The 27,963-nt window shown below is 49.0% G+C and overlaps 1 protein-coding gene and 1 long non-coding RNA gene across 4 annotated transcripts in view; one reads left to right on the forward strand and one right to left on the reverse strand.

The window, feature by feature from the left end:
• The window catches only part of Shc (SHC-adaptor protein), a 33,466-nt gene extending 20,537 nt beyond the window's left edge, over positions 1 to 12,929 (forward strand). For all 3 annotated transcript variants that reach the window (XM_089545476.1, XM_089545477.1, XM_089545475.1), the window contains exons 2-12: positions 101 to 584; positions 939 to 1,356; positions 3,897 to 3,967; positions 4,078 to 4,138; positions 5,972 to 6,145; positions 7,138 to 7,319; positions 7,810 to 7,939; positions 8,165 to 8,321; positions 8,482 to 8,547; positions 9,785 to 10,020; positions 11,473 to 12,929. In XM_089545476.1, coding sequence (XP_089401602.1) covers positions 101 to 584; positions 939 to 1,356; positions 3,897 to 3,967; positions 4,078 to 4,138; positions 5,972 to 6,145; positions 7,138 to 7,319; positions 7,810 to 7,939; positions 8,165 to 8,321; positions 8,482 to 8,547; positions 9,785 to 10,020; positions 11,473 to 11,601 — 2,108 coding nt within the window. In that variant the 3' untranslated portion in view covers positions 11,602 to 12,929. The remainder of the gene's footprint in view (positions 1 to 100; positions 585 to 938; positions 1,357 to 3,896; positions 3,968 to 4,077; positions 4,139 to 5,971; positions 6,146 to 7,137; positions 7,320 to 7,809; positions 7,940 to 8,164; positions 8,322 to 8,481; positions 8,548 to 9,784; positions 10,021 to 11,472) is intronic.
• LOC149342936 (uncharacterized) lies at positions 12,918 to 20,911 on the reverse strand. The gene is made up of 3 exons (XR_016283085.1): positions 19,072 to 20,911; positions 14,920 to 15,044; positions 12,918 to 13,262 (listed from the first exon to the last, which is right to left on the reverse strand). It is a non-coding gene; the product is annotated as an uncharacterized LOC149342936 (long non-coding RNA).
• Between the last annotated feature and the right edge of the window lie 7,052 nt (positions 20,912 to 27,963).

Raw genomic sequence — 27,963 nt, forward strand, 5'->3', positions numbered from 1 at the left:
ATCCAATTCTTTCGTGCCAATAAAACGTTCCCTATCGGTCAGTGCTCGTAGCATGGAGGCCCGCGTCGCTTCAACCGTGGCGCCTTCTTCCCCTCTGCAGGCCCTGTGCGCGTCGCCCTGGCTGACTGCTGCACGAGCGGCGGCCGAACCCTTGGCAAGAAGAGCGCGGCGCTCCACTCGGCCGGAGGAACCAAGTCGCCCAAGTCCGGGCCCCTGGGCAGGCGACGGAGCGACCAGCACCAGCAGTCCCCGTCCCGGCAGCAGCAGCAGCAGCAGTCCTCTCAGCAGACTCAGCAGTCTTCTCAGCAGCAGCAGCGCTCCCTGCTGAGCGGCAGCGGCGTCTCGGAGGGCGGCGTGGGCGGCGTCTTGCGCAGAGCGAGGACGGGCGCCGGGGCCAGCGGGGCGGCGCAGGGCCCGGGCGCGGGGCCCGCGCCTTCCTTTGTGCGGCACCTCGAGGCCAACCTGCGCCGCAAGGAGGACCCCGCGCTCCTGCACCAGGGATCCTCACTGCTCGCCAGCGCCGGAGGAGGAGAGGACGCGGCGCTCGCCGACGGCGCTGAGCGATACACGCGCCTGCCCCAGGGGTGAGGAGGGTTGCTTATCTTCCTTGCCCCCCCCTCCCCCCCCCTCCCCCGGAAAGGTGCATATGCGGGCTGTGATCACGCATTGCGAGCCATTCCGATCCAATACTGCGGATCTGGGAGCGCTGGCCACAGCACCGGGCATCTTTCCGGGAAGCACGCTCACGAAAATGAGAAAAGCACCGTGAGGATCCCACTGTTGTGGCTCAAGCCTGTTGCGCCATAGGCGGTACGGGCAGGGCACTATTGTTCTTATTTTACAATCCACCCTAACGAATGTTGTGGTAACCCTGACTTGGAGGCCGGGTAGACACATGCGCTTCGCGATAACCGCGGTGTTCGTTTCCTTGGCCGCAGGAGCGCATGCGTGTCGTCGTCGCCACCGCAGTGCCAGGCGCCTCCGGCTCCCGTCAGCCCCACACCGAGTCCCGCAAGCCGGTCGTCTTCTAACGGTCCCTCCGCTGTGATATCCGCTTCTTCGCCCCCGGCCCCCGCTGCGTCGATAGCGCCGCCGGCCCTCGCGGCACCGTCGCCGCCGCAGCAGCACACCTCCGAGGTTAGCAGCAGCAGCCGAAGTCCGGCACCCCGGAGCCGCAGCGGCAACCGGATGGCCACCGCTGCCTCGTCCTGGTCCCAGCTGGGGGGCCCCAGCGGAGGCAGGACGCCCGGACAGCCGCCACACCCGGCGCCCTCGGGGTTCGTGAGCCGACCCGCTCGGGGCTGGCTGCACACGGACCAGCAAGTGCTCGGCCCGGGAGTCACGTATTCCGTCAGGGTGAGCCTCTCTGCCGTGTGCTATGTTTGGATGTACGGGTTTAGCCAGGCGCTTCAAATACCTTCGCTGGAAAAAGGGTCCCTCTGGATGTCCTTGATTACGGACTCCACTTGGAACATATTGACTCGTGCAGTTCTCTCATTCTGTCTATGGCTGAGCTAGGTCTTCGCCAAGTGGGAAAATGACGTGCAGAATGCCGAGCGGAGGGGCTGCGAACCGACAGGAATGGCGCCTGTCGGCGTGACGTTCGGTTTTCTTGACGCTTCGTGCCAGTGGCGCTGAAACAGTGCGCGGCGTTTGGTGGCCCCATATCTTCTGAGGGGACGCGTGAAAGGCACGGCCTCCACTCTGGGTGGTGATGCAGGAAACACCGAGCGAGGCGCGCGTCCTGTCGTCGTCGTTGCATGGTGGGCCCCGGCGTCGCGGGTCGTGCGATATTCCCTGGCCCGATTCCCGCGGATGACGGCAAATAGCGCCGAGGCACCGACGCGTGTCGCCCGCGGCCTACGCGTACGCTGCCAGAGAGGCAGAACGAACTCGCTGTGCCCTTTGGGCGACGGGTTGACGGCGCCTGGGTGGTTTGGGACCACTTGACACCCCTCGCGGGTGCGCAACGGATTGGTAATATAAACGCAGCGGCATCGGCACTCGACTCTTCGCACAATAGCTAATCGTCCGTGCCTCCCTATAGTAATCCCGTCAAATGATTGATCTTCTACATTGCGATTCTCGCCTATCGCACGACTACTGTTGCTTGCTGACGGTGAAAGCAGAAGTTGCCAGGCGACCAAAGCCATACGGGCCGTGACTTGTAGTGTCGCTGGGAAACCGCTTTTATTCATTGTATGTGCCTGCTGGCCTTTCCTAACTGCACCATTCCTTCAGTCACTTTCAGGCAACGTTACCAGAAAATTACGAAAGCAGAAGAAAATAGAGATCTGTGTGCTCATTGTTTAGCACTGCGCTGCCTGGGGCGGCGTGCTTTTGGCACGTCGACCATCGAAAGTTGTGGACTGGACTTGGAACGAGTTGAGTTTGACGCGGCGCCTGCGTTCCACTATCAGCGGGAAAATGCCCCAGAGCCCCTCCCTGTTTCACTAGTCGATGCAGTCGAGGCCCTCTCTTGGCCAGCCGTTCAGCCGCGAACTTCGAGGGTCGAGAAAAGGCACTTCCGCCGCGGCAGAAGGCGGCTTGCGCGGCACACTTTCCGGCCGGTCAATCGAGAGCGGGGGGGGGGGGGGGGGGGGGGGGGGGGGTTCGCCCACCCGCCGATTTTGCGTTCTGTGACGATCGCGTGCGGCTCCCTTTCAGTCCGTTTCGTGCATTCTACACTTCCGCCGTCCTCCTCTCCGACCGCGGTTCCGCCCCGCCCTCCTCGCCCCTTCCGCGGGGCAGATCGGAAGCCCCGAAATGATGGCTGCTGGCAGCAGGGGCGCCACTGGGATGGCGTGTCGCGGTAACAAGAAGCGTGTTGTAAAACCGGAAGCAGACGACGACCGAGTTCGTGCGTGCGGGCTGCCGTGCTTCTCTACTTCCGGTTTTTCGGCGTCGTTCGGCGCATTTCCACAGCGGGATGCGAGTTGAGGTGGGGGGGAGGGGGGTTCCGCCTCCCGCCGGAAGGTTCCTTTCTCTCTGTTTGCGTGGAGGCGAAAGAACAGCTGGCACTGCGTCCCAAAGCTTCTGTCTGCCCCTCCCTTCCGCCATTTTGGTGTAGGGTGGGCTTTCCGTTGCTGCCTTCTCGCGGGCGCTCCCTGCCCTCTCCCGACCTTCGTCCCTTGCAAAGGAAGGAAGCCTTGTGTTCAGAGCTGTAAAGAAGCCACCTGTGAGTTTTTACAGGCAGGGAGACTGTCCGCGGGAGGGGGGGGGGGGGGGGTGGCTCCGAGGAGGAGGGAGGGCGGGCAAGCTGGCCCTTAGGCCTGCTCATTCTTGACTACCTGGAATAGGGGGAGAGGGAGGGACTTCTTTTCTTATGCTGTGTCCCCCTCCTGCCTCGCCCTCTCTTTCCTGTTGAGGCACTGTGCCATTTGGAAATTGGGAGTGGTGGGCTGCTCCTCAAGGTGACTGGGCAAGGAGAAATGGGAGCTGAATGGGGCTCTCTCTGCAAATGTGCCTCCTCTGTGCACAAGCCCTGTTGTTGCTCTGTCTGTGCACTGGGGTTGCTTTGTTTGGTGACATCTGTGGTAGGGGCTACTGATTAGAGCACTCTTTCTTTCCTGATGATTTTACAGTGTTCTTTGGGCTTAGGCTTATGTAGTTTGCATGGCAGTTGGTTTTAACTTTGCACCTAATTGTGGACTGAGTAGGCACTTCAGCAAATCTGTGTCCAGCTGAATGGTGTGACAGGAGAGTAATACCTTCATGTAAAGATGCAATTTCCTGATCTGCTCTCTTCTTTTGCTTCATTGCTTTGCTAGCATTTGTAACTTGTAGCTCAGATAAGCAGAGTTGCTTTGTTGAATTAATAAAAGATTATTTGCCATCAGTGCATACACCTTGCAGAGTGGTATGCTGACTTCACTGTGCTTTCTTTTTGCTCGCAGTATATTGGCTGCCTTGATGTGAAGATGTCAATGAAGTCACTGGATTTTGATACACGGTCCCTGATTGCAAAGTAAGTTTGTCTTTTTTTTTTCTACAGCATTTATTGCAATGGATCACTCTTTGTTGCGATGTTAGTAGTAGTGCAGTGTAAAATTATGTAATTTGTCTGTCTACTTCCAGGGAGTGCATCACTAGGGTTTGTGAAGCAGCAGGGCTGAGGCCTGTGGATAAGAAAAGAAAGGTAAGGAGCTCAAAAACATTTGCAATGTGCATAATTTTTAATGTACACAAGTGATGCTTTGACGTTTTTGGAGCTTATTGGAGCTATAGGAGATCAGTGTGCCAGAGGAAGGCTCAGTCTTACTTAAATACTGCTGGATGTATTGCACTTGTGTGACCAGATTCGCTTTTCATTGTGGCTCAGATACAAATAAAAATCACTATAGTAGGATGCAACTAGGGTAGAGTTTGAGGTGTAAACCAGGGGCAAAAAAAAAGAAGTTGCATTCTGATATGAAAGTAAAAACTGAGAAGTCCAAGCCGTAGATACAACTTAAAAAAAGAACAGCAGTTGGCAACAGCCGGTGGCCTGCTGGGTGCCTACCAATCATAATAGAAAACTAATGTTTGACTTCACTAAACAGGTCAGGGTCATCAGAAATCTCACATATATTCTTTTGACTTGGGATTTGCTTCTTTTTGTTTAGATAGCAAAAGAGCATGAACGTCAGACTATTATTCCCTTGTGGCACAGGAACAGCATGTGTGACGGGTCATGAATGTGGGCTGAGCTTCACTGCAGTCAAGTTGTATCTGACTGTAGCTCTCATTGAGCAAGCTCTTGAGCACTTGGCTGCGTTATATTGGGTGCAGAGTACAGTGCAGAAGTAGGGGTTGCTTGTTGGGCGAATGATAATTACCATGCCTTTATCTAGACCTGTGTTGATGTAAGCTTTAGCCCATTTCACAGTGCCTGTTCATTTATTGTTGCGTGCGAGGTGAGGGCACACAGTTTCGAGCTGGGTGCCTGCCACGTTGCTGTGCCGAGTGTTATCAGTTGAGTGATGGTTGTATCCGATGGCGCCTTGCACTGCAAAGCCACGGCTGTGTGCGGCTCGTGTACGTGTGCAGCTTCCTTTGCAGGCATTTGTGTGTGTTGTAAAGCTACACTTGGGCACTTTTCAATGATTTATCACCACCGGGGGCCTGCAGCTGGCATAGCGCATATCGTATATATATATATACAGAGTTTTTCTTTCCTTTTTTTCTTTTCCACTTCCTGCCCCAGCAACTAGCAGTGTGCATGCGTGGGCGTTGAAAAGAGAGATGAGTGCTGCTGACTGACTCAATGCTCACATTCAACAGACCTGGTAGAGGGAAGCAAGCAACAACACAGAAAGCACAGGCGTAGTAAAAGAATGAAAGATCTCACAGCCAGGCCGGATGTTTGGACCAGGAAAAGCGAGGCCAGCAGTTTTGAAATTATGCGCGCACTGCCTCGCAGCTGTGCGACTGCCAGCATTCATGTATTGCGGGCCCTTTTAGAGCTCTAAGCAGGTGGGCACATGCTGAAAGTTGAGCCCAGCAATCCGTCTCCCCAGCAAGCAGCTAACTTTAACACGTGCTTCTTGAAATTACTTGCTGTAGCTTTACCTGGTTCAGAAGGGTGAAATTTCTGTTGGTTGTGTGCATTTCTGGTTGACAAAAGCAGCATCAATCATGATCCACATTTCTCCCTGCCTCCCTAGAGAAAACATTTACAGGCCCCTTTCTGTCATAGTGCCGCTGAAAGTAAACATGTAACATATGCAGCAATGTATGTGCACATTTAGTGGGGAAATGTGCCTCATCAGTTGAAATCCGCATTACAAGATAATCAGGCTGTTTGGTTAACCAAGTGATGTGTTTCAGGTATGTTTCATTTGACTCGCCATGTATTTAGTGCAGTTCGCTGATGTGTAATTTCATGATGTGTCAGAACAAGATGTCCTGCGCCAATCTTGCTTTGCCTGTGCACTTTTTAGTTGGGCATGTACAGGCGTGTAACAGTGCTGCTATGATTTTCCTTTTGCAGGTGGATCGGCGGCTGCAGAGGATGCTGGCCGATCGGCCAAATTTAGACTACGCTGGCTCCAATGTCACTCTCTGCGTCACCAGCTCTAACCTCACTCTGGCCATTGTAGAGAGTGGCCAAGTGATCGCCGACCACAGCATGCCCAACATCTCGTTTGCTTCTGCTGGTGACACGGTGAGTTTGAGATGTTGATTTTTGCTGAGAATAGATGGGCACTTGTGCTGAAAGGAGTTCTGCAGACTTACACATTGTCTAGCGTAACTTTTATTTTTTTAACTAGGGGTAGTAAACATATTGCTATATTTGCCGGCTACCGATTCTTTGTGTGAATGATACAGGTAAATCTTTAATTGGATGGTTGTGCACTGACCTGGCTGCTTTGCTGCTGCCAAAGGAGTAGAAGAGCAAGTGTGAAAATTTTGAAATTTGTTTATTGTTATTGCTGTTTTCTTTTTGGCATTTTTCTTTGGGAAAAGGAAGTTGCAGAGGCATACATTAAAGGGACCAAATACTAAAACTTAAGCTCCCAATTTTGTTCAGTGTAACGGAAAGCTTTCTGTGTAAGGTGCTCTATTTCACAGCAGTTTTGCTAGAAACACTGTGGAAGATTTTCACTGGCATTTGAAAGGCGATTTTTCAATCAGTGCATGCGTTTGTTTTATTGTATCCCAATGTTGAAAGTGAGCACAATAACGATTGTACATCGGCAAGAGTGATCTGCCAAAAACTAACTTAAATTTCACCCGCCAGTAATTAGGCATTTACATTATAGTCCAGCGTCACTGTATACTTAACATGAATCGGCAAAATTTTACTAAGATGTGGCCACGTGGAGGGATACTTTGACAAAGGCAAGGTTTGACCGCAAGGTTGCGCTTCAGTTTGTGCAATTTTCAGTGCCAAAGTAAAATTACAAATGCTCATTTCACCTCGGCCACAGCGGCCGCATTGCTGTGCAGTCTCAGTGCACATTAAAGATCCCCAGGTGGTCAAAATTATTCCGGAGCCCTCCACTACGGCACCTCTTTCACTCCCACCCTCCTCCCTTCCCTTACGGCGCGGTTGGAGTGTCCACCGAGATATGTGAGGCAAATACTGGGCCATTTCGTTTCCGCAAGAACCAATTTTCAGTTTTCATTTTTCCCCCTTCTGTGTCCACTTTGCAGGAGACGCTAGACTTCGTAGCATATGTGGCCAAGGACGGGCAGAATGCACGAGCCTGTTTCGTGCTGGAATGTTCGGGTGGTGTGCTGGCGCAGGACGTCATCTCAACCATCGGGCATGCCTTTGAACTTCGCTTCAGGGAGTTCATGCGCACTGCACCCACGCCAGGGCTGCCACCAAAGAGGTGAGGAGCATATTTACACAAGCAGGGTTTCACGTCAGCTTGCCCCTTTAGCCAGGGGCTGCAGCTCATTTTCATTTCTCATAGATGAAATGGACAGTCTGGCAGATGCGTTGCATTCCAGAGGCTTAGGTTGTGCTTTTAGTTCAGTTAGTACACTGGAGCCTCTTCCTACTTTTGGGCTATTTTTGGACTGCTGGTTTTAAGTTTTGCAGTCTATTGAGCACCCCGGGGGTGATGCACTAGAAATTTGGAGAAGGATCAGACGCATGGGCGCTTAAGTGCAGGTGCTCAGAATAATCTGTGGAACGATGATTACGTAAAACACTGGAATGTCAAAGTTGCAAGAAAAGCAGTTATCCTTACAGCTACACCAGTCGCTCTTGCTGCGGCTACGAGTTAGGGGATTTTGCGAAAAGGCACATCTAACCGGCTTTGTGGTTCATCCTGAGTCGAGGCAATCACACATGGCTACTTGTGGGTGTGCTTGCAGGCCAGAAACAGTGGTGCCAACGAAAGATGATCCTGACTACTACAACGACCTACCTGGCAAGATGCCGCCCGAGGCGCCACCACCACCAGTGCCCCCACTGCCTGACTACCGAACCGAGCCTGCAACTGAGGTAAGTTTTGGTTGAAAATGCAGGTCCTCTTTGCATTTTCTTTTTCAAAACAAAAACGGCCAGTAGTGCTAGTTATGTTATGTTGCACTACAGTTTTATGAAAATTTGTTTCAACTGGTGGCCTGTACCTTGGCCCGCTATGAAGGCAGCGACCGGGTGGTCAAAAGCGGATATTGGCTAGGTGCCAAGCACATGCCTGATCATGATGGTTCGTTGGCATTGCAGATTGTCAAGGATTCCTCGAGAGAAGCGCTACCCAGTTTACCTGGCGCACCTGTGGGCGTTCCACCACAACCCAATGCACGCAAGGTTTCTCGTGACACCAACCTCATTGACCTGAGTGGCGAGGAGCTTCCACCGGCACCTCTCGTGCAACGCCATGGTGAGTAAATCTCAAAAGATATTCTGCAGTTAGTGCGAGCTGCAGTTTGATGCTGCCACGCTTTTACCTTTTCCTATTTTCCTAGGAGGAGGAGTGCAGTTGCCAGATCTGCAGTGAAGATTTTTCATTCCAGATGTTTTCGCCTTCTCTCTTTTAACAGAATATGTCAACGTTGTCCAGGACAGTGGGCTCTGCAAGAATGGCGTCTTGGACCCCTTTGACATGCGTGAGCATCTTTTTGTTAATTATTGTAACCCTGTTCATTATTAACAGCTGTGCAAAAAAGGGCGGTTGCAGCACGAATGAAAAGAGATAGGACACGTGCTTGTCCATCCTGTTTCTATTTGTCACATCTGGCCTTCTTGGTGCTGTTGTTATTAAGAACCTTTACCAACATGCCCAGTTATCAGCGTTAATTGTAACCCAGTGTTTGGCACATGATATGCTTAGTTGGTTATGCTGCATCATAAAACCTAAAACATATACACTCATACACACACACACAGTTCATAGTGGGCAAATTCAGGGCTCATATATTTATAACTTGTATGCTGCTAACCCGCTATTAGTGCATTCTCTCCTCCCCCTTTCCACCTGAACACTCTTCGTCACAGTAGACAGGAAAGCATTTTTTATGCTGAAACTGAAGTTAGGTGATGTCAGCCTATATCTAGTAGTATACACTATAGCTAAGTAGGCGAGTTGCTGATACATTTCAATGGTGACGTCGCAAAAGACGTGGACAACTGTGTTTCCTCTTTTTTCGCCCACATCTTTCGCGCTGTCACCCCTAAAGTCTAGTAACAGCTGAGGACCTCTTCCTCTCTTTTTAGAGCACTGAACTTTGCATCAGCACTTAGGAACAAAATACTTTAAGCATTAATCACTGGTGTAAAATGCACTATGGGTATGTTTATTGTGGGATATGGCGAGGAAAATTTGGTTTCAGTCCCCTTCATTGGATTTTTCCTGCGTGCTGCAAAGCATCTTGTCCGCATGGGGGGGTTACAGCAACTCTGGTCTCTCTCTTCCTCCTGACTTGAGTATTGTAAGGTCTCGTAATGGTTTGGTGGAGGCTAGTTGATGCGACCTTGACGCTTGAAGCCACTGCACAACTAGGAACACTGCACACTAGGAACAGGTACTGAGCAAAACACAGCGCTCATGTGCATGTCTGCGAGCATGGCTGATCGGGCTAGTTGGTAATTCTTGGCAGCAAGGACGAAAAACGGTGCAATTTTTTTCGATAAGGACTAGATAGAGGAAGGATGAACAGGGCGATGGTGTTTGTCCTTCCTCTAGACCTCGTCAAAAAATTTGTGCTGTTTTCAGTCTTAGCTGTCATGCGTGTTGTGTTCCTATGCCTATGTTCTCTGTGTTTTGTAGTTGCACATGGAATTCGAGCTCCAGTACCATGCGAGGCTTTATCACCTCTCACTGTCTGTTCACCTCTGTCTGTGCAGCTCCGGTGGCACCGTCTGCGGGCGGTGTGGCCCAAGAGGAGGCCTGGCACCGAGCCACCCTGGAGCGGGAGCCGTGGTTCCACGGTGCCATCAGCCGCAAGGAGGGCGAGGCGCGCCTCACTCATGACGGGGACTTCCTTGTGCGCGAGTCACACAACTCACCGGGCCAGTTTGTGCTCACAGGCATGCAGAATGGGGCACGGCGACACTTGCTGCTCGTCGATCCTGCGGGCGTGGTAAGTGCCAGCCTCCCACAGTTTGCCCAAGCGTCTCATTGTGGGCACATATATACTTGCGTTCCACACAGTGAGAAAGGGAATCCCTCTTTCTGGCATGATGTGTGGCAGTGCTGCTGTTGCCTTTGGTGGCCAAAAAAGAAATCAGCTCCACTTGATTGTCGTGCCTATTACAAAGTATAAATTTTTCATGATGCAGTTATGGTGCAGTTTACATTTACAATGTATGCCTCTGTCTGTGGCTTTTTTTTTTTTTTATGAGATGTCACCCAGGCATTGGCTTGCCTTTCAACAGTGGAAAGTTTCCACACCTGTACGTTCTTGCATTGTGCCTTGATTGCATGTTTCTGCGCAGCTTCGAGGAACGTTTTTGAATCTTGTGCATGCTGCAATTTGTTGCGGTTCAAAAAGGCACATCTCAGCAGCACAGATGAAAAGCTTTTGTCTGCATGGATATTGACTCAGTACAGCTAAAAAAGCATGCTCTACTGTTTTAGTTATATTCAGATCAATCCTTGCAGATGTTATCAATTCATGGCACAGTAAAATCTCTCGTTGCTGCAAAAAATATTCATATCTTCCAAAACAAACAAAATCTGTATGCAGAAGCATGGAAATGTATTCAAGCAGTTGACAAGATTTTTTTTTTTTTTGCTGGAAAAGTAATTCAGCATTTTTTTCAGATGAGCATACAAACAAATGTGCCTGTGTCATACTCATATCTGTGTGTGTGTTGGTCTGTGAAAAAGTAGTGCTCATGTACTTTTCTACAAAAAATACATCACCAACTAGCCCCACAATATTTTTATTGAGGATTTAATTAGCTTTTAGGATTAGCTAATTTCAGTCAACTGTTGTTCATTAGTACCTGCTAAAATCAGAGTACATGATCATTTTTGCATTTCACCTTCATAGAATTGCGGTCACTGCAGCTAAACCGTACCCACCAACTCGTGCTCAGCAGCCAAACCCTGTAGGCACTCGGCAACTGAACTGGGTTGAGGTCAAAAGCTGTAGTGAACTGAAAGGAAGATGAGAACTAGATCCTCTCAGAATTGCAACTAAAGGTTACTATCAATGCAGGCTATTGAAGTATGTGCTCAAGTTGCTCTAGTTCTTGTCATCCTAATAGTTTCACTTAGTTTTCTTAGTTTTCTTGCACACTGTGACAAACTTTGTACTATTCTCGTTGGCTTTTCTGCCTCTCTCATATTTCTGAAAAAGATAAGTACACTGCAGTTGCCTTTATCATTAATCTTGATATGACTTCAAATATTGGTTATCTACCCGATGCATCTTAAGGAGTAGCAGTGTGTTGCTTTCATCTGAAATTCTTGATGCCATTAACCTGAGGAAAAATAAAACTGAATTAACATATTTTTTACACATTTTTTTCGCTTGGTGATGGATGCATTTTCTGATCAGGCTGCCTCTCCTTTTGCTCTGTTTCAGGTTCGCACGAAAGACCGCACCTTTGACAGTGTCAGCCACCTCGTAAATTTCCATCGGGACAACGCTCTCCCCATCATCTCAGCGGAGAGTGCACTTGTCCTGAAGACTCCCGTGCCAAGGCCCCGCTGATCGAACACCCTTCGACACCCCTATGAAGAGGAGAAGGGGCAAAAGGCGAACAAAATCACTACGGCCAATCGTCAGTCAGTGCCTTTGTGGACTTCTCGGAGGACTCGTGCTGCCTCCTTTTTTTTGTGGGACATTCATTTGACCACAGGAGGTCTGGCTTCTCAAGAGACTGACACCAGCGGTGCAGAACACTCTGACCAGTGCGACTGTCAAGCATCAGTGTAGCACCTTTGACATTTTTTTTTTCTTCGTGATTGCGGAAGCAACTGTGGCACTTCTGCTGCCATCAGTGACACCTGGTGGAGGAGTGGCACTCAGAATGGCCTCCTGCACTGAGCAGCATTTTACACAGCATGCCACGGCTTGAAGCTGGGCAGCGAGCTGTTTGTCTTCGATGACACCAGCCTTTTTACTATTGCCCCTCCTTGAAAGGAAAAGTATGTTTCCTGAAGAGTGCCTAGGCTGCTACCTTCTTCAGCTAAGAACTTTCAGCCCAGTATTCGACGGTGGCAGTGCCATCCACCGTTTACTACAGTTCTTAGCAAGAAAAGGGAGAATGAGGAGAGAAGCAACTTGATAAGGAAAAAAAAAAATGGCCGGTCCTGAAGCAAGGGAGAGCCTGACGTCGGCAGGCCTCCAAGCTGTCTTCCGACCTTAGCAAGGAATCACGGGCCCATTGTGACAGCATTTTTAAAAAGTATTGGCTGCGTAACTTAGCAGCTGCACTGCATGCGCCTGCTGGCACATTAGTACCCTTGCGGAACTGAGCCCGTTGTTGAAATAGCCATTATCAGATTGTTTTGACTGCTGTAAAGTATGCCTGAAGAGTTGAATCGAACAAAACAGCACTTGTGGTTGCCCGCTCAAGGCCATGAAGATTTTGGCTGGGCATCGTGCGAGCAAATGCTTGGCATGAAAGGAAGAATGCTGTCATCCTAATGCTAGGAGACACTACAGTTTTGTGAATGGCGCATTGTCCAGCTCTAGTCACCCGCGTCTGGCTTAGGACCATCAAAGTGGAACAAAATGCCTTTTAGGATTCTCTTGAGAAAATTTTTTTAAGCTTTTCTTCTCCTGTGTCTTGTCCTCGCAAAGCTCCCAACCCCTGCATTTTTGCTTCTCTGTTTCCCACCTCTCCTCAAGCAAGCTTCTAATTTATATATGCTAGTTTTTCTTGCTTGTGTATGTTGTGAGTTTCACATATAGTTTATAACATGTACATATCTGTAAAGAAAGTAATTTATGGTGTTCTGCAAGCATCTAGCCTTGCTGCGCTTTCAAACACGATTTGAATAAACAGTAGAGCCAAAGCTGTCTCACACCCTTAATATCTTGCATCTTTATTTTTGTACAAAGTACCTGAATGCCCAAATAAACAATGTCCTTGTCAGCAAAGAACAACTGGAAACGTTCAGTTCTTGCACTGGCATCCTTGTGGACCAAAGAACACTTGTTTCAAGATGCCTCACTCAGTTAATTAATAATAGGAGTCGGGCGACACACAAATCCATCGCAACTGATAGTGCTGCTCTCAGTAGTGGTTTTGCAGTCCAGCACAGAGCCACAAGGCACAGCACGACATTGATGAAGCGCAATTCAAGCCATTGTCTTGCTCAGATGGAGATAAATTTGTGCCCATCATTTCCTCGCTCCAACTGCCACTGAAAAAAAAGAGAAAGGAGTTAGGTTCCGATTTTAACAACTTGGTGAGGTTGGCAGTATTTCGCCAATCTAATGCTTTACAGCTGACAAAGTTCAGCTGCAACTAGGGTTGTTTCATTTGTCTCATAAATTATTTCACATTATCATTAATTTTCTGCTGAATTTGCCATCATTATGAGAAGTGTATAGCCCGCCTGTGCACTGGGCACTGTTTTGTATATCCTTTAGTGCTCCAATGCCTGCCAGCTGAGTGCGAGCGAAAACTGCCACATTTGATAGTGCTGCACAGTTTGAATAGGTTTGGAAACAGTCGAAACTCGTTACAGCGAATACAGATATTACGAATTATTGGCTATATTGAACTGTTCCTACATATTTTTGACAAACACGCGCATTTCTTTTTTTATATATCGAACGCGGTCTGCCATAAAACGGATATATTGTGCCCGCTCGGATGCCAGGCGGCAGGCTTTGCCTCGCTACACGGGTGACTGGTGGTGGTGCGGCAAGCGCTCGCCCCACGGTTGACCGTTATCTTGCATTTGCCAACATAGCCACAGAACGTATAGCGGCGAGAACAGCTAGTAACCAAGCTGCCGGCACGCGTTTGAGCCTCTCGTGTGCGTCGATATAGTGCTCCGGAACCTGTGACATGGTCCGTTGTTGCAGCTTTCCGGCAGCCATCATCTGCCCACGTCGACTGTCAAGCCTGTTTCACATGCAAGTGAAAACGCTAGCAATTCCTGCTTCGAGTCGTCGCGACGGCTCGTGCAGCCAGAGCGACGAGGTGCCAACAAGCTGTAAATTTGTCGCTGCGACGCGCCGCTCAATCGCTCAGTCGCTTGCATGTGAGCCAGCCTTCACGGAGCAGAGGTAGTGAAAACGGCGGAGCGACGAGGTGCCAACAAGCTGTAAATTTTATGCGAAGCATACTACTTTAGCTACCACTTCAGCCCTTCACCGTGGTTATGCGCCTCCAAATCACGTGATACATGACGTCACACCACGTGACACGATGACGTCACGACGGTAGAGAAACGGGGGCCCACCTCGCGCCGTCGCTGTGGTTGTGCGCCTCCAAATCACGCGACACGATGATGCTTCGCATTCTCCAGGCTTAACCAAGTTAAGCCTCAGCCATTTTTTCGCTGCGACGCGCCGCTCAATCGCTCAGTCGCTTGCATGTGAGCCAGCCTTCACGGAGCGGAGGTAGTGAAAACGGCGGTACTACATCGATGCTTTGCAATAAAACCAACCACTCAAGGGAAATTTAGGTTATGCGGCGAAGCCACCCTACCAGGGTGCCCGTGGCTCCGTTAACCTGGGGACGGCCGAAGCTCTACTCGCCAACTTATAGCAAGGGAGCCCGTGTTTCCGGTGGTGATTCGGCCCTTGGAACGCTGCTGAGAACCCGCGCTTTTTCCGTTTTTGGTGAGCAGACCTTCGGCCATCCCCAAGTTTTCAACGGAGCCACGCGCGTCTTGGCAGAGTGGCTTTGCCACATAACTGAACTTTCTTCTGCGTAGTTGGCTTAACTGCAGAGCACCGGTGTAGTTAGGTGAATGGATGCGCCAGATTCACAAGGTGCTATTAGACGCTGTGACCACATGGTTCTGGTGCGATGCTTATACTTGATTGTTCGAAAAGCGCACTTACCGCTCTCCGAGATCATGACGTGAGCCATGAAGAGCAGGCTTCCTAGGACCAGGCACAGGACAAAGGCGCCAATGACGTAGACGGCGCCGTCTGGGATCACAGGCTCGGGTGCCTCGTCTTTCTCGCTGTTGTTTCAGACAGGAAACGGAAGGTTAGCGCGCCGTGAACTGTGCACATGTACAGTCTTTGTCAAAGGTAAAGAGCCCAAGTTGTTTGTTTCCAAGCAGTGTAGTGGGACTCTTGTAGCATCCATGGAATTATGTCTTGGGGCAAGGGTAAGAGTTCCAAGAGGTTTTGAACGTCGGCGATGCATAATGATGCAGCTTGGCCCAGAATGAAAACCCTCGCGGTTTCGCTTCTTTTCACCAAAAGCGTACTTTTTGTTCTCGGGTGAAAAAAAAAATTGGCCGCTTCTTATCTCCCAAAGACATCTGATTACTTTGATGGAGGGAGGGACTCTGAGGGGAAATTCATTTAAGGGAGGGAGGTACTCTGACGGGAAATTCAAGTTGGTGTGTATTGATTGATTACTGCACAAGACGCTATTTTCACTGAAAATGGAGCATTCATTACCTAAAACAGGTAAATTAATTACAGGCACCACCGGCAGCTTTCGCAAGCAAACTGCGTTGCGGAGCCTTTTTTGCACAGATCCCTGAGGCTAGGCTGCACCTCCATCTACTTCCAGTCGCCGATCACGGAGTACTTTCAGATCTTGACGTCACAAGTTTGAACTTGAGTGGCGGGAAAATTTTTTAAATCCATTTGCTCAGCAATAAATTGGTTGTTTGCTTCCGGTTAAACATTAACGTTATCAGAAAGAGCCACAGAAACTATTCTTATGAAGAACAAAAACTGGGTGGAGCTGTCGCCAGTGAACCCCCAAATGAGTGGAGACACCAGATTTCTCGGAGTTTTTTTTTGCGTCGGAGTGATGCGTAACTTGTAATTTAATTTTTTTTCTCGAGGTTCGGTTTCAGTTGCCAGACAATGACTGCGACGTCACAAGTGAGCATGGAATCATGTGAGGCGTACAAAAACTGCAATTTCACCCGTGATTTGTCCTTTTAATGCGTACAGGCTATTACGCTAAACAGCTGCAGAAACTTAATGGCAGCAAGTGAACAAAGAAGCATTATATTGCAGTTTTTATATGCCTTACGATATCTGGTGCTGAATTGTGACGTCATACCCGTCCATCTAGTGCTGAAATCGGAACTGCTTAGAAGAATAAACTCAATTATAAGTTACGTACTGAGCTTAGGCGTATTTCTCATCGTGATTCATGCCTTGCGCATCATACGAATGCAAAAATACACTACGAAAATTTTGATGTCTTGGGCCTTGGGAGAGCTGCGCATGTTGCGGAATTGTATTGCAAGAGGCACGACATGTATTTTTGCACCTGTTCCTCCTCGCCGTTGAGCCTGCACTGCGCGAGAGAGAGCGTGACCTGGAATGCGGCAGCAGGGCTCGCACATTCTCTGACCTCTTTTCTGGCTTCCCAGATGTCCACATCCTCTGCTCTCTATGCGGTTCATCGCTCTCGCCTCTCTTCCCTGAGGTTCACTTTCTTCATTACTTCATTCGCCGGAGTGACACAGTCGCTTTGGCGTCTAGCTACTGGCACCAAGTTCGCGGCATCAAATTCCAGCCGCGGCAGTCGCATTTCGGTGGAGACATCTAGAAACGCCTGTGTGCTGTGCGATGTCAACGAACGGTTAGAACACCAGGCGGTCTCAAGTAGACAGAAGCCCTCTTCTACGGTGTCCTTTCATAGCCAAAATGTCGCTTCGGGAAGACCAGGTTCTGGCCTATACACACGCACACACATATTAAGTTTGTCGCCTTGTGATTCACACCGTTTCAAAATGTGTGGACATATGTGAATAATTTTAATCCCCACGCTGGCTCCTAGCTACATAAAGTGTCAGCCTACATTCGTGGTGGGCATATACTCGAATACCGTAGCGTGTTTCGCTTTTATGTTTGCGCACACGTGACAGTTATACACGAGCCTCCAGAGGAGACACTGGTACGGTTTTCCCCTCGTACCGTGCCCTGTCGCACGGTTTTTCCTTGACTTCGGCGCTCGCCGACAGATTGTGCATAGCGGTCGGTTTGATGATGCTGATGGTGGGTTTCATGGCGCAAGGTCAACATTGGCCGAAAAGTGCTATGACAAGGTGTTTTCGTTTGCGTAGGTGGAGGCAAACGCCATTTTTTAAAAAAACATTTGACCCCAACGAAGCCGAGCACCAGGCGACTGGAAAGCTTACCCATTGGAAAACCTGTTGGTACCTAGCGGTCCTGGGAATGAACCCCGAACTATACCCGAACCTTGATCCTTGAAACACTTGGACACCGCTGAAGTATATATAGCCATAAATTTTGAGTGATAAAGTTGTCCTTTTCATGTCAGTGTCATGGTAAGACAGAGCAATCGAAAACCTCCACATTTTCTTATATGACAGCGTTGCTAAGCCTAACGGCACCACCAGTTCCCTCTTCGTCTATCCGGTACGTGTAGCGGTGTGCATCCTCCGTTCTGTGAATTCGTTAAATACATCTGCTCGAACATAAAAATTTATTAAGCACAGTTTTCTGAGAATGCGGCCTTGAAAAATGTCCCATATATGTTCACGCGTGCTGAATAGAAGTGCGGTCAGAGCTCGCTTCACGAAGCACTCTGAGCCCCTGTGACGCAGAAGAGTTAAGCATTTAGCTTCTGATCGAAACAGCGGGGCTTCCCTGCATGTTTGTTGTTGTGTTTCATGGTGCTTATTTAAGATTACTTCGATAAAGCGCGATCCGATGGGACTGTCGACGCCTGCGTGCTGCGGTCATAATGAGCGGCGCGCTCGCGTGTGCCTTGCAATGCGTGGGGCGCAAAATAGCTGCGTCACTATACTTAGGAAGGCGCTTGCACGGGGCATGCGAGCACACCGATTGTAGGAACTCGGAGTGCAAGTACCGTCGAGCTGTGCCTTTTAGCTTTGCAGGTAAGGCAACGCGCGCAAGTGAGCTGCGAGCGCGCGCGTGTTCCCCTTACTGATTTTGTTGACTGTGGGTTGATTTTTTTTTCTGCAGCTCAAGTGAGCAGATTCCTTACAGACTGTGCGGCATACATGGCTCGCTCGTGCTCCCTTGTTCCAGTATATCTGGTGTATTCATTTAGTTGGTTTTGACTTCAATGTATATTAAATGCATTTGAATTCATTTTCATTTCAGTTCATCTCAGTTCAACAAGCAATTTTATATGCGGTTGAGAGAAAAAACTCGAAGAATCACGCACAACAGCACAGTTTGCACCGACGGCACAGTAGCCGCCATCTTTGGGTCCAGAAAGCGCAGCGAAAGCTTGGGAAAGATGGCGCCTGTGACGTCACGTGAAACTAGTTATCTCGCCAGTGGGGAAACTTCGCTTTAAAAAGTGGCCAGTTATAGTAGCCACTTGTCGGATGCTACAGATAGCAGCGCCATTTGGAAGCGGCAAATACTAACTTGCCGTATGTAGCCATTGTCTTATGAAGGGCTTTTCCGTTTTTTGTTTCTTATATCTCTTAATTTGGTTGGTTGGTTTGGTTGGTTTATGGGGTTTAACGTCCCAAAGCGACTAAGGCTATGAGAGACGCCTTAGTGGAGGGCTCCGGAAATTTCGACCACCTGGGGTTCTTTAACGTGCACTGACATCGCACAGTACACGGGCCTCTAGAATTTCTCCTCCAAAGAAATTCTTGCCGCCGCGGCCGGGATCGAACCCGCGTCTTTTGGGTCAGCAGCCGAGCACCATAACCACTGAGCCACCGCGGCGGCCTATCTCTTAATTTATCTGTTGGACTGTTATATATGTGGATTTTTGTTAATGCATCTGTTTCACTGATTTTGTTGGCAGGCGGTTGGGCGCAGTGGTTGGGCGTTCATCATCGAAGTTTGCAACTTGAACACAGTTTACATTATTCACCGCGAACGGCGCGGCAATCTGTCAACACTCGAATTTTGGCCACCCCAAACTGCAGTTTTTTGATACCTAGTCCCTGTGGGACGTTTCGCAGCTGGTAATATCAAAGAGGTCTGGTGAAAGCCATCTATCTGCGCGCTATAGCGCATGCAACGCGTGCGTTGCGTGAGCGGGTGCACCTGCATACATACCGAGCGAGCATGTGGGGCAGTGGCTGCGCAGAATCTGCAGGGGTGAAAAAAGAAAAGACAAGGTGGCTAGCAAGTTGCACAATGTAATTAGGCTAGGACGACGCATGCAGAGCTTCCGCATCACCTACACAGTATTTGTCCACGGTACACACTGAATTCTGTTTCTTCCTTGATGCGCAACGCTTTGCTTGTCCGATGGTATCAGCCTTTCTCTTTATTTACGCTTTCGCTGCAGCTGTATTGCTGCAGCTGCACTTACGGGCGGGTAAACAAAACGGCCGTGGCATAGAACGCGCGTTTAGTCACCATAATAGTGCACAGAAACAAGGAAATGGACAAGAAATATACGAAAGGCGGTCAGCCAGTTTTGCCTCTTAGGGCTGTACCTTTTTTTTTTTTTCTTGTAAGTGTTGTTATTCGGACGAAAGTTTTCCGTGTCCTATTTCTCGGGAGAACATTATTTTTCAACATAGTCCACAACAGTGGCAATCCATTTCGGGCATCGGTGCATCATGTTTGCATGCCATCTCAGAAAAATTTGTAGCTGTTTATCTCCTCCACGCATTTCGCGTATACGCATTTCGCGTCCGACGAATATATGTCACCAATGCAGTGCGCGCCGTTCCTATAGACAACTATCAACGTCCATTATATGTGCCAGCACGATACAAGCGTATATGTAGCATCCATGTGATGTTACATGAATTGTTATCTTAAACGTAGAACAACACGTACATCCGAAATGCGTGATTCGCATCATTTGCAAGGAGCTTTTCGGGATGCTACAGCTCGAACACGCTCTGATTGTACCATACGCATCGGCCAGTGGTATCATGACAGATTGCTTTGTTACTTGGGCACGTAAGCGGAAAATTTTGCATATCAGGCTGCAGATTACCGAAAAAAAACTTTACGCCTCTATGCTAGCTGCAGCTTGATGTGGAAGAGCAAGCCTTTTTCATTGCTGCAACTTTGAGAGTGGTCTTTTCCTCGCATAAAGCCCATGACAAGCACAACTAGACGTAGTATTCCAAACTTACGCAAAATGTTGCTGCTATAGACTGCAAGCACTTAACATCTGCGAACTTGATACTGAACCGGAAGGCAAGTCCAGGACATTGACTAACGGTACCAAAAGTTTTGTTGTATAGAGGTTACATTATTTAGATATTTACAGGATAAAACTGGAATACAACTGCACCGGCCCAATGTCTAGCAGCATATATGGCATCCACACGGCATTGACGTTATGTTTTCGAGGTGATCATTTGTACATGTTACGCTGATAGTAAGTCGGAAGGACTTTTGTGGACATCTTATGCACTTTCTCAATGTCCCATGGTCCATTGCACACGCAATGGACGCTGCTGCCTGATTCGGCTGTTGTCAAAGGCTCGCCTCATTTTTCTCCGACAGAGAGTAGTATATTTATGGCGCAAGTAGGCTAGCGCATCGCCCCTGCTGGGGACCATGTCGAAAAAGTGATGTACTTATGGGAAATGTGGTGTTCTGCTTTCATTCGAGTGCATGCAGTGTCTTGAAGGAGCAGAAATGGTGCACCAACACGCGCGCGGTTAGGTGTCGTCATTCAGCTGAGCGAGATAATCGAGAGTTGTTTTACGCGAAAAGCATGTGTGAGCGAATTTAAGGGGGCGGGATGGGGAGCAAAATTTTTATGCGCGAAAACAACGTATCTCCTCTCTTTTTTTTTGTTAAAGAAACTTTAGAAATATGCTTTGCGCAAATAAAGGACCCCGTATCTGCCCATTCCAATAGTTCCCCATAAATCCGCCGCATGGAGCACAGCGCTGCGGTAGAATACTGCAACGTACGCCCCGGCCGGGACACGGCGCATGATTAGGCGCAATCGTAGCAGCGACGAAACACACCAGCCCAGCATGGCTATTCATTTTCACCGTGTCAGACGTAAATACAGTAGAACTCAGCGCCACGCTCCGCGTTCACTTCACCCGTCCACGGCACCACTGACAGTCGTGAGGAAAGATTTTAATTTTGTCCAGTGTTTATCATTATTCATGCCTGTCGGAGAACCCATCAGTGTTAGTGCGTCGCCATGTCTAGCCCGACCTGCGAACTCCCTTCAACTTAGCGTGCATTGGCCATACTGCTGACTCCGTTAGGTCGCATCTGATTGTGAATACAACGCTCCTTGCACCATGGGCTATTCAGAAAGCATCAGACGAACGCGTGTTCCCTCAGCGTATAGTACGTGCACAGGCTCTGGCAGCTATAGCTACGTTGCATGTTCCAAGGCAGTCACAAACGTCTACGCAGCAGGGTATCGATATGAGCGAGCAAAACATGACTTACGCATATTCTTCTTCTGCATGCGAAACGAGTCTGTTCCTAGGCGCTCTCTCGATGCGATGGCGCGCGAAGCCCGTTCGTCTTCGCTTTCTTCGACGCCATTTCCTTTTTACCAGAGAGAACTATATACGTTGCAAGTCTACACCGCTTCTTTTAGCTAGCACTCGGGCACAGATATCATTAACTAGGCTGCCTCAAGCAAACAAAGTTTTTTCGCTTTGTCCAACGTCGGTGGTAACTATATGAAAACTCATTTCCTGCTGTGGCGATCATGATTATGTATACAAGCATGCGGGCGTGAAGTAGTCAAAATGAAGAGGAAGTGACTTATCCACTTAGCATTTCTACGTTGCAGTCATGTATTCGAGGGCCAAATAACAGCTCTTTATTATCGCGTGCGTTATCACTTGAACACCGCATATCCGGCCCGGTATGATAGCGATAGCGGCACTCCAGTTTTTGCGCGAAACTGCGTGTGATTTGAGCTGTGCGTTCCTTTATCACAGCCGGTTCAGCTCACTGTCTTTCCCTTATTCTGTCATTTCCCAATTGTTCAGGCCAGAGGCATAATCCTCCGGCGTACAGCCAATAGCTTTCTGCGGTCGTAAAAGAGAGTAAACAAACGTGACGGTGACTGCATTACAACCATTTTACAACTTCTCTACAATTGACGTACCACAAAATCGTGCTGTATGGTTTATTCATGCCGCACACTCATATGACGTCGTTGTTTCATCTCCGAAATCGAAATCTGGCTTATCAACGCTTTCAACCTACGAATACAGATGCCAAAGTAGACTTACCCCGCGACTATAGGACGGCCCTACTAATCAAACCACTCCCCAAAAACATGCACCCCTTACACCATGAGGGTAGAAGACAAGCACGGGCCAAAGACTTACATTATAAATACAGACAGTGCGCTGGAACACTTTATGTAGATGCGGCAGAATATAAACATACGAATGAATTCGCAATTGTGGCTGTGGACGAGAATGGTGACCATCGTCTCGGCAACAATCAAAACGAAATCCTCTGAAACGGCAGAAGAGGCGGCTATAGCCCTCGCCCTAGCGCATATCCAAGACAGCATCATCCTCAGCGACTCCAAAATGGGTATCAATAATTTCGCAAAAGGCCGAATTACAAACACCTCCCTTAAAATCCTTAACGCAACCAAATTCTCACCAAATTATTCCGAACTGATATGGGTGCCAGCCCATTCGGGAATCCGGGGAACGAGGCAGACCACAATAAAGCCCGAGGTTTCGTCGACCGGGCAGTGGATGAGTCTGGCTCCCTGAATTTCACGAAGGACTCCATGATCACATATCATGATCTCACCAATCATTTTAAACTAGAGAGGAGAATTTCCCCCCTCCAGACAAAAGACTTACTAAAGAACAAGAGGTTACGTGGCGTCGTCTACAGACGAGATCGATACGCACCCCATCACTCCTCGCGCACACTTATCCAGATCTTTACAACCCAAACTGTAAACACTGTGGCCAACGAGCCACCTGCGATCACATCCTGTTGGACTGCAAAATAGAGCCACCTCCGGGTGATCTAGTTACAGCTCCTTCTCTCGAGCGGTGGAGTGGGCTGACAAAGTCGTCGTGGGCTGCGTACTCTCGACCACTTAACGCGACCTCTTACCAAGCTCTTTCCGGCGAATAAAATGTTTTACAATCAATTATCAACGCTATCATGTCGACGTCGCATGTAGTGCAGCCTTTCCCTGCATTACAATTTCTTCTTTTCTTTCCTTAGTCAAGAGCCATACACCACGACAGCACGCATGTCTCATCGCACCGGCCATCCGTATACACAAGTTACACGCCGACGTGTTCGGGCCACCACCTTCATTGCCTCCTTCTTCATCCGAACCGTCACAGAGTGTAAAGGCCTTCCGAGCGACATAGCTGCTACCACCTGCTTTTCTGCAACTTGTGACTGACCATTTTGCAGCTGAGCACAAGGAATTTCCTCAAGAGCACAGCACCGAATACCTTTCCAAACCTTTCAAGATTCCACGTGGGGGTGACCAGGCTAAACCGCAGCATTTACAGACACCGGACGTGTCACCCGAGCTGTGGGAGGTACAACTGACCAGCGTCACTTTGGAGAGCCAACGAACGCTCATCGAACTGGTGCGCTCGTCGGCCAAGGCCACTCCTGGACCGAGGACCTCAACCATCAGCTCAGTTAACGCATTTTCGTGGGTGATTATGTTTTGAAGCGAAAAGCTTCACTAGGCTCGTCAACACCGCGCTTCGCGTGGGCCAACCCTGGGCGCCGCCGCGGCGCGCCCTTCCTCCTCTTCGCCACCCCCTCCGTTCTCCTCCTCGCCACCTGTTTACCCTTCGCCGCCACTAGCGGTTCTTATCGCGTTCTTATCGCGTTATCGCAAGGCGTTGCGATAACGCCCGAGCGGCGGACATAAGAGGCCGCGCGCCGCGGCGAGCGCTCCGTCGTTACTTCTCCTCCTCGCCATCGGTTAACCGCTTGGGACGATTGGGACGGCGGTCTCGGTCCCAAGAGAAGGTTCTTTCGCAAGGCGTTGCGAGAACGCACGCGTGAGCGGCGGCCGTAGAAGAGGCGCTGACATTCGCCATGGAAGGAAGAAAAGAAGACCCGGACGTGGTAGCGAGGGAATTGGCTCAAAATCTACACCGCTACCGTGGTGCTTCCAGTGCATTGTGCGCGAAGTGCGACAGCCATGACGTCAAACAAAGCATAACTGCAGCTTTTCTCTTGTATATCCAGGCTTAACCGGAGCTAAGCCACTGCCAATTTTTTCCTCCTTCTCTTTCCCGGCTCAGGTGTTCTTCATGTCGCCCATACGCAGCTGATCAACATTCTGTTTGCATACAGCAGATGATCAACGCGAGTGACGTCGTTTAAGAATACTGGGACGTCGTTTACCATAGAGTTGCGTGCGATGAAAGCCTTTATGAGATTTCTCATGATTACAGGACCTCCATGCACTCTTTGGTAATCCCATGTGCGCATTGGTGTGTTGCTGTTGATCCTAACGGTGCGAGACCTTTGTTGTGAGTGTGCATCACAGAGCATCACTTCATCATCATTTTCATTGTCACGTGGAGTAGCATGTCAAATAAATTAAGAGGCTGACGCCAACAGTTAATACATCATTAAAGAATTTATTATCCTTTTCATCATGCAGGAATATCGCTGCAAGATATTACGAGGGAAACAGAAAGACACTCGACCAGCTAAATTATACGCCGCTGCTCTCTGGATTGATTACGGATATTCAGCGTGAATTTTTGCCGCAGAATACATGCCCCGAGTCACAATGCGTACCAAATCAATAAAATTGGCAGTGGTTTAGCTCTGGTTAAACCCGAGGATTGCGAAAGCAACGAGGAGAGAGAGAGAGGCGGTGGAGAGCGTGTGGCAGCGGCGGCGGCCCCGGCCGCCCCGGCACGCTAGCTATGCGCACAACTGGCGAGCGCGGCAGCGGCACCTCTGAGTCACCCGAGCAGCGACGGCGGCGGCGCGCCAGCTGTGCGCCGTGTGACGTCACTGCTCCTCGGCGCATGCGCAGTATGGCCTTTCGTGAGCTCCGCGAAATGGCTCGACGACTCGCGTAGTGTTGCTTTCGCAACAATACGAATCCCTGAATTATGACCAGGAATCCATAGAATACACAACTTTCAGTGCAAGCACGCAAGGTCGCGTTGACGTTGGGCCGCGGCACATGGGAGGGGACAATGCCTCCACATACTGGCTTGTGCAGTGGGCAAGCGGCGGGCTCTGCGTACGCTTCGTTGGCCTTGGAACCAAACTGTTTTCTTTTCCTTTCAGCGCACCTTAATAAAGCATAATTTTCTGCAGCATACGTACGCCCTATGTGGGGGCATCTTAACGAAGCGTACATTTCTTTAGGGCATACAAATACGCCCTATATGCCCGTCTTCGGAAACAGGATGCCCATCAACTCGAATTTTGTGAAAAGAAAAAAAGATGAAAAAGAAAGGTGCTCTCTGCTGGCCGTCACGGCGGCTTTAATTTTGCTCTGCACTTCCAAACACGGTGCGGTTGCTTTGTTCAGGAAGTGCCGCATAGTTTCGTATTAAAGAAAAACGCATCGAGTTTCATCTGAATGATTTCTATCCCAAGCAATAGCATGCTGTACGCTTTAATTACAAATGTACCAGGAAATTTGCACCCCACCTGTGCACAGAAAATGTAGTTTTTGATGAAATACAAAGTGATTCTGCATGTGGACATGACATATTCCTAGTTTCGTCAATTTTTCTTATTTGCGGGTGAAGCGTGAGAAGAGTTTCATCACCGAAGGTATTATCATGGCTGAGACTACGTACAGTCTGCGTCACCCTTCTGTAGAGCGCTCGAGCGGCGTACTTCCTTCCGTAAAAGCCGACACCATGTTGCACCTTCTATCTTGTAGAGGCAATTTTCTCGCGGAAGTAGAGCCACACTGACGTGCAAGCGAGGTTGGCACGAGTACTTTGTCCGGAAACAATGGGCTGCTTATTTCAGTTTATATTACGCGGTGTACACAAGGACGACGCAGAGTGTACAGTCGAACCCCCGGATATATCGAACTCGAAAGGTATCGCAAAATAGTTCGATATATCGATAATTCGATAAAAGATTCTCAGTAGACAATCTTACCTGTAACATAGAAGAAATAATGAAATAATGCGCTGCCCCCGCGCTAGTGACGCGCTTCTTGCCGCGACTTGCCACCCGCCGTCGTGGCAAAGCACCACTCGTTAGGCGTTGCTAGGCCTAACCTGCTTCTCATTGAAGCAGCTACGGACGGTGCTTTGGAAATGGGCACTGCCTATCATAAGATGCCAAATCCTGTTACAAGTACACTCGAAGCAGAATAATCTGTCATTGAAATTAAGGTACCGTTCGTTTCGGCAAAGCCTTCGGCAGCGAAACACGCCTGTCGAGCGCGCCGCTAGGCTTTAGTGATGTTGGCTTCACCGCATGACAGCGATGTGCAGCGGTAAACGAGTACAAGAGACCGAAGGCTATACCTTCAAGCACACCCCAAGCTTACCTCGTCACGTGGTTTTTACAGCGCTAGCGCTGCTATAGTGTACATACTATAGGCGTGCAGCCGACCAGTTTCCGCGCGCAAAAAAGATCAGAGAGCCGGAGAAAGAAGCACCCCTCGCAGGGACTCGGCGCACAGTTCGATCTATCGACTGACCGGCAAAATTCGAGTTCGATATACAGCGCAACTTTCCAATACTTTCACACAGGTTTTTCAAAGGGGGTATCTACTATGTGTTAGATATATCCTGACTCGACTGTATTTAAATATTGCAAATGTAGCGGCATTTTCTAAGACATTCGATCGTTCGTCGCTTTCTCGCATGTATCGAATTAGGTAGCAAAAATGGAAATCATAAACCATGTTAAGAACCAGCCGACTGCCTATTAATTAAACGTTTAAATGATCGAACTACACTGTCACTGCCACGCTCCCGCACTGTGCACGCTTTGGATGTCGTCGTCGTCATCAATATTCGTTCGTTTGCAATGTATCCAGAACACATCGCTATCTGTAATTTTTTTATTATAATAATTTATAATTTATTATAATTTATAAAATTATAAAGCAAACAAGCATCGCTAAGCACTATCGGTCACATTTTAAGCACGGACGGTTTTTTGAACAACTTTCTCAGCAATTCCAACTCTTATTGCAGCATACAAGTATATGGTGATATGGTGCCTTCTTACCCATTACGGGGATTATGTAACCCTCTGGAGAACCACGGCGGGGGGGGGGGGGGGGGGGGGGCGCCTCTTTCCACACTGTTTCGGGGTCCCTGGATATAGACTGCCGAACTTCTTTATCTTGTTTCTTTTCATCGCAAATAGCATGCTGTCGCTGTCTCGCTTACCTTTTGGCTCTAAGCACAAAATGCTGCTTGGCACCCAACCGTTGTAAAGGTCTTCATCATCGATGCTACTGATTTTAAAGGACCATAGAAAACCTAATTTTAGTTGTATGTTTTCTTCTTTGAAGTGATGCGTTAGGCATTAGATTGGTTTATTGGGGTTTAACGTCCCAAAGTGACTCAGGCTATGAGGGACGCCGTAGTGAAGGGCTCCGGAAATTTCGACCACCTGCGGTTTTTACGAGGGGGTACCCAAAAGAAACCGGACTAAATTTTTTGGTCGGCAAAGCTTCCATGGTACCGCGTTTTGCCACTAGGGGCGCATAGAACGAACATTCCAGAGTCAGTAAGCCGAGTGCCGTCGTTGAAGGAGGTCAGGCTAGTTTAGGCAGAGTTTTAGAGTGACGACTGTTTTGTGTGAATGTCGTTTTTCCAATGGCTGATTTTCGTGAACAGCGCGGGCCGGTGAAATTCTGATTTTTGCTCTGAAAAAGTTGAATGGAAACTCTTGAAATATTAAGAAAGACGTACAAGGACGATGATATGGGGACAACTGAAATTTTCCTGAATCGAATCCTGAATCAAAGCAACAATCATGCCAATGGAAAACTTCAAATTCACCTCGCCTCAAGAAAGCTCGTCAGGTGAA

Source organism: Amblyomma mixtum, chromosome 5, assembly GCF_055824585.1.
Source record: "Amblyomma mixtum isolate Tamu chromosome 5, ASM5582458v1, whole genome shotgun sequence".
NCBI classification, from domain to species: domain Eukaryota; kingdom Metazoa; phylum Arthropoda; class Arachnida; order Ixodida; family Ixodidae; genus Amblyomma; species Amblyomma mixtum.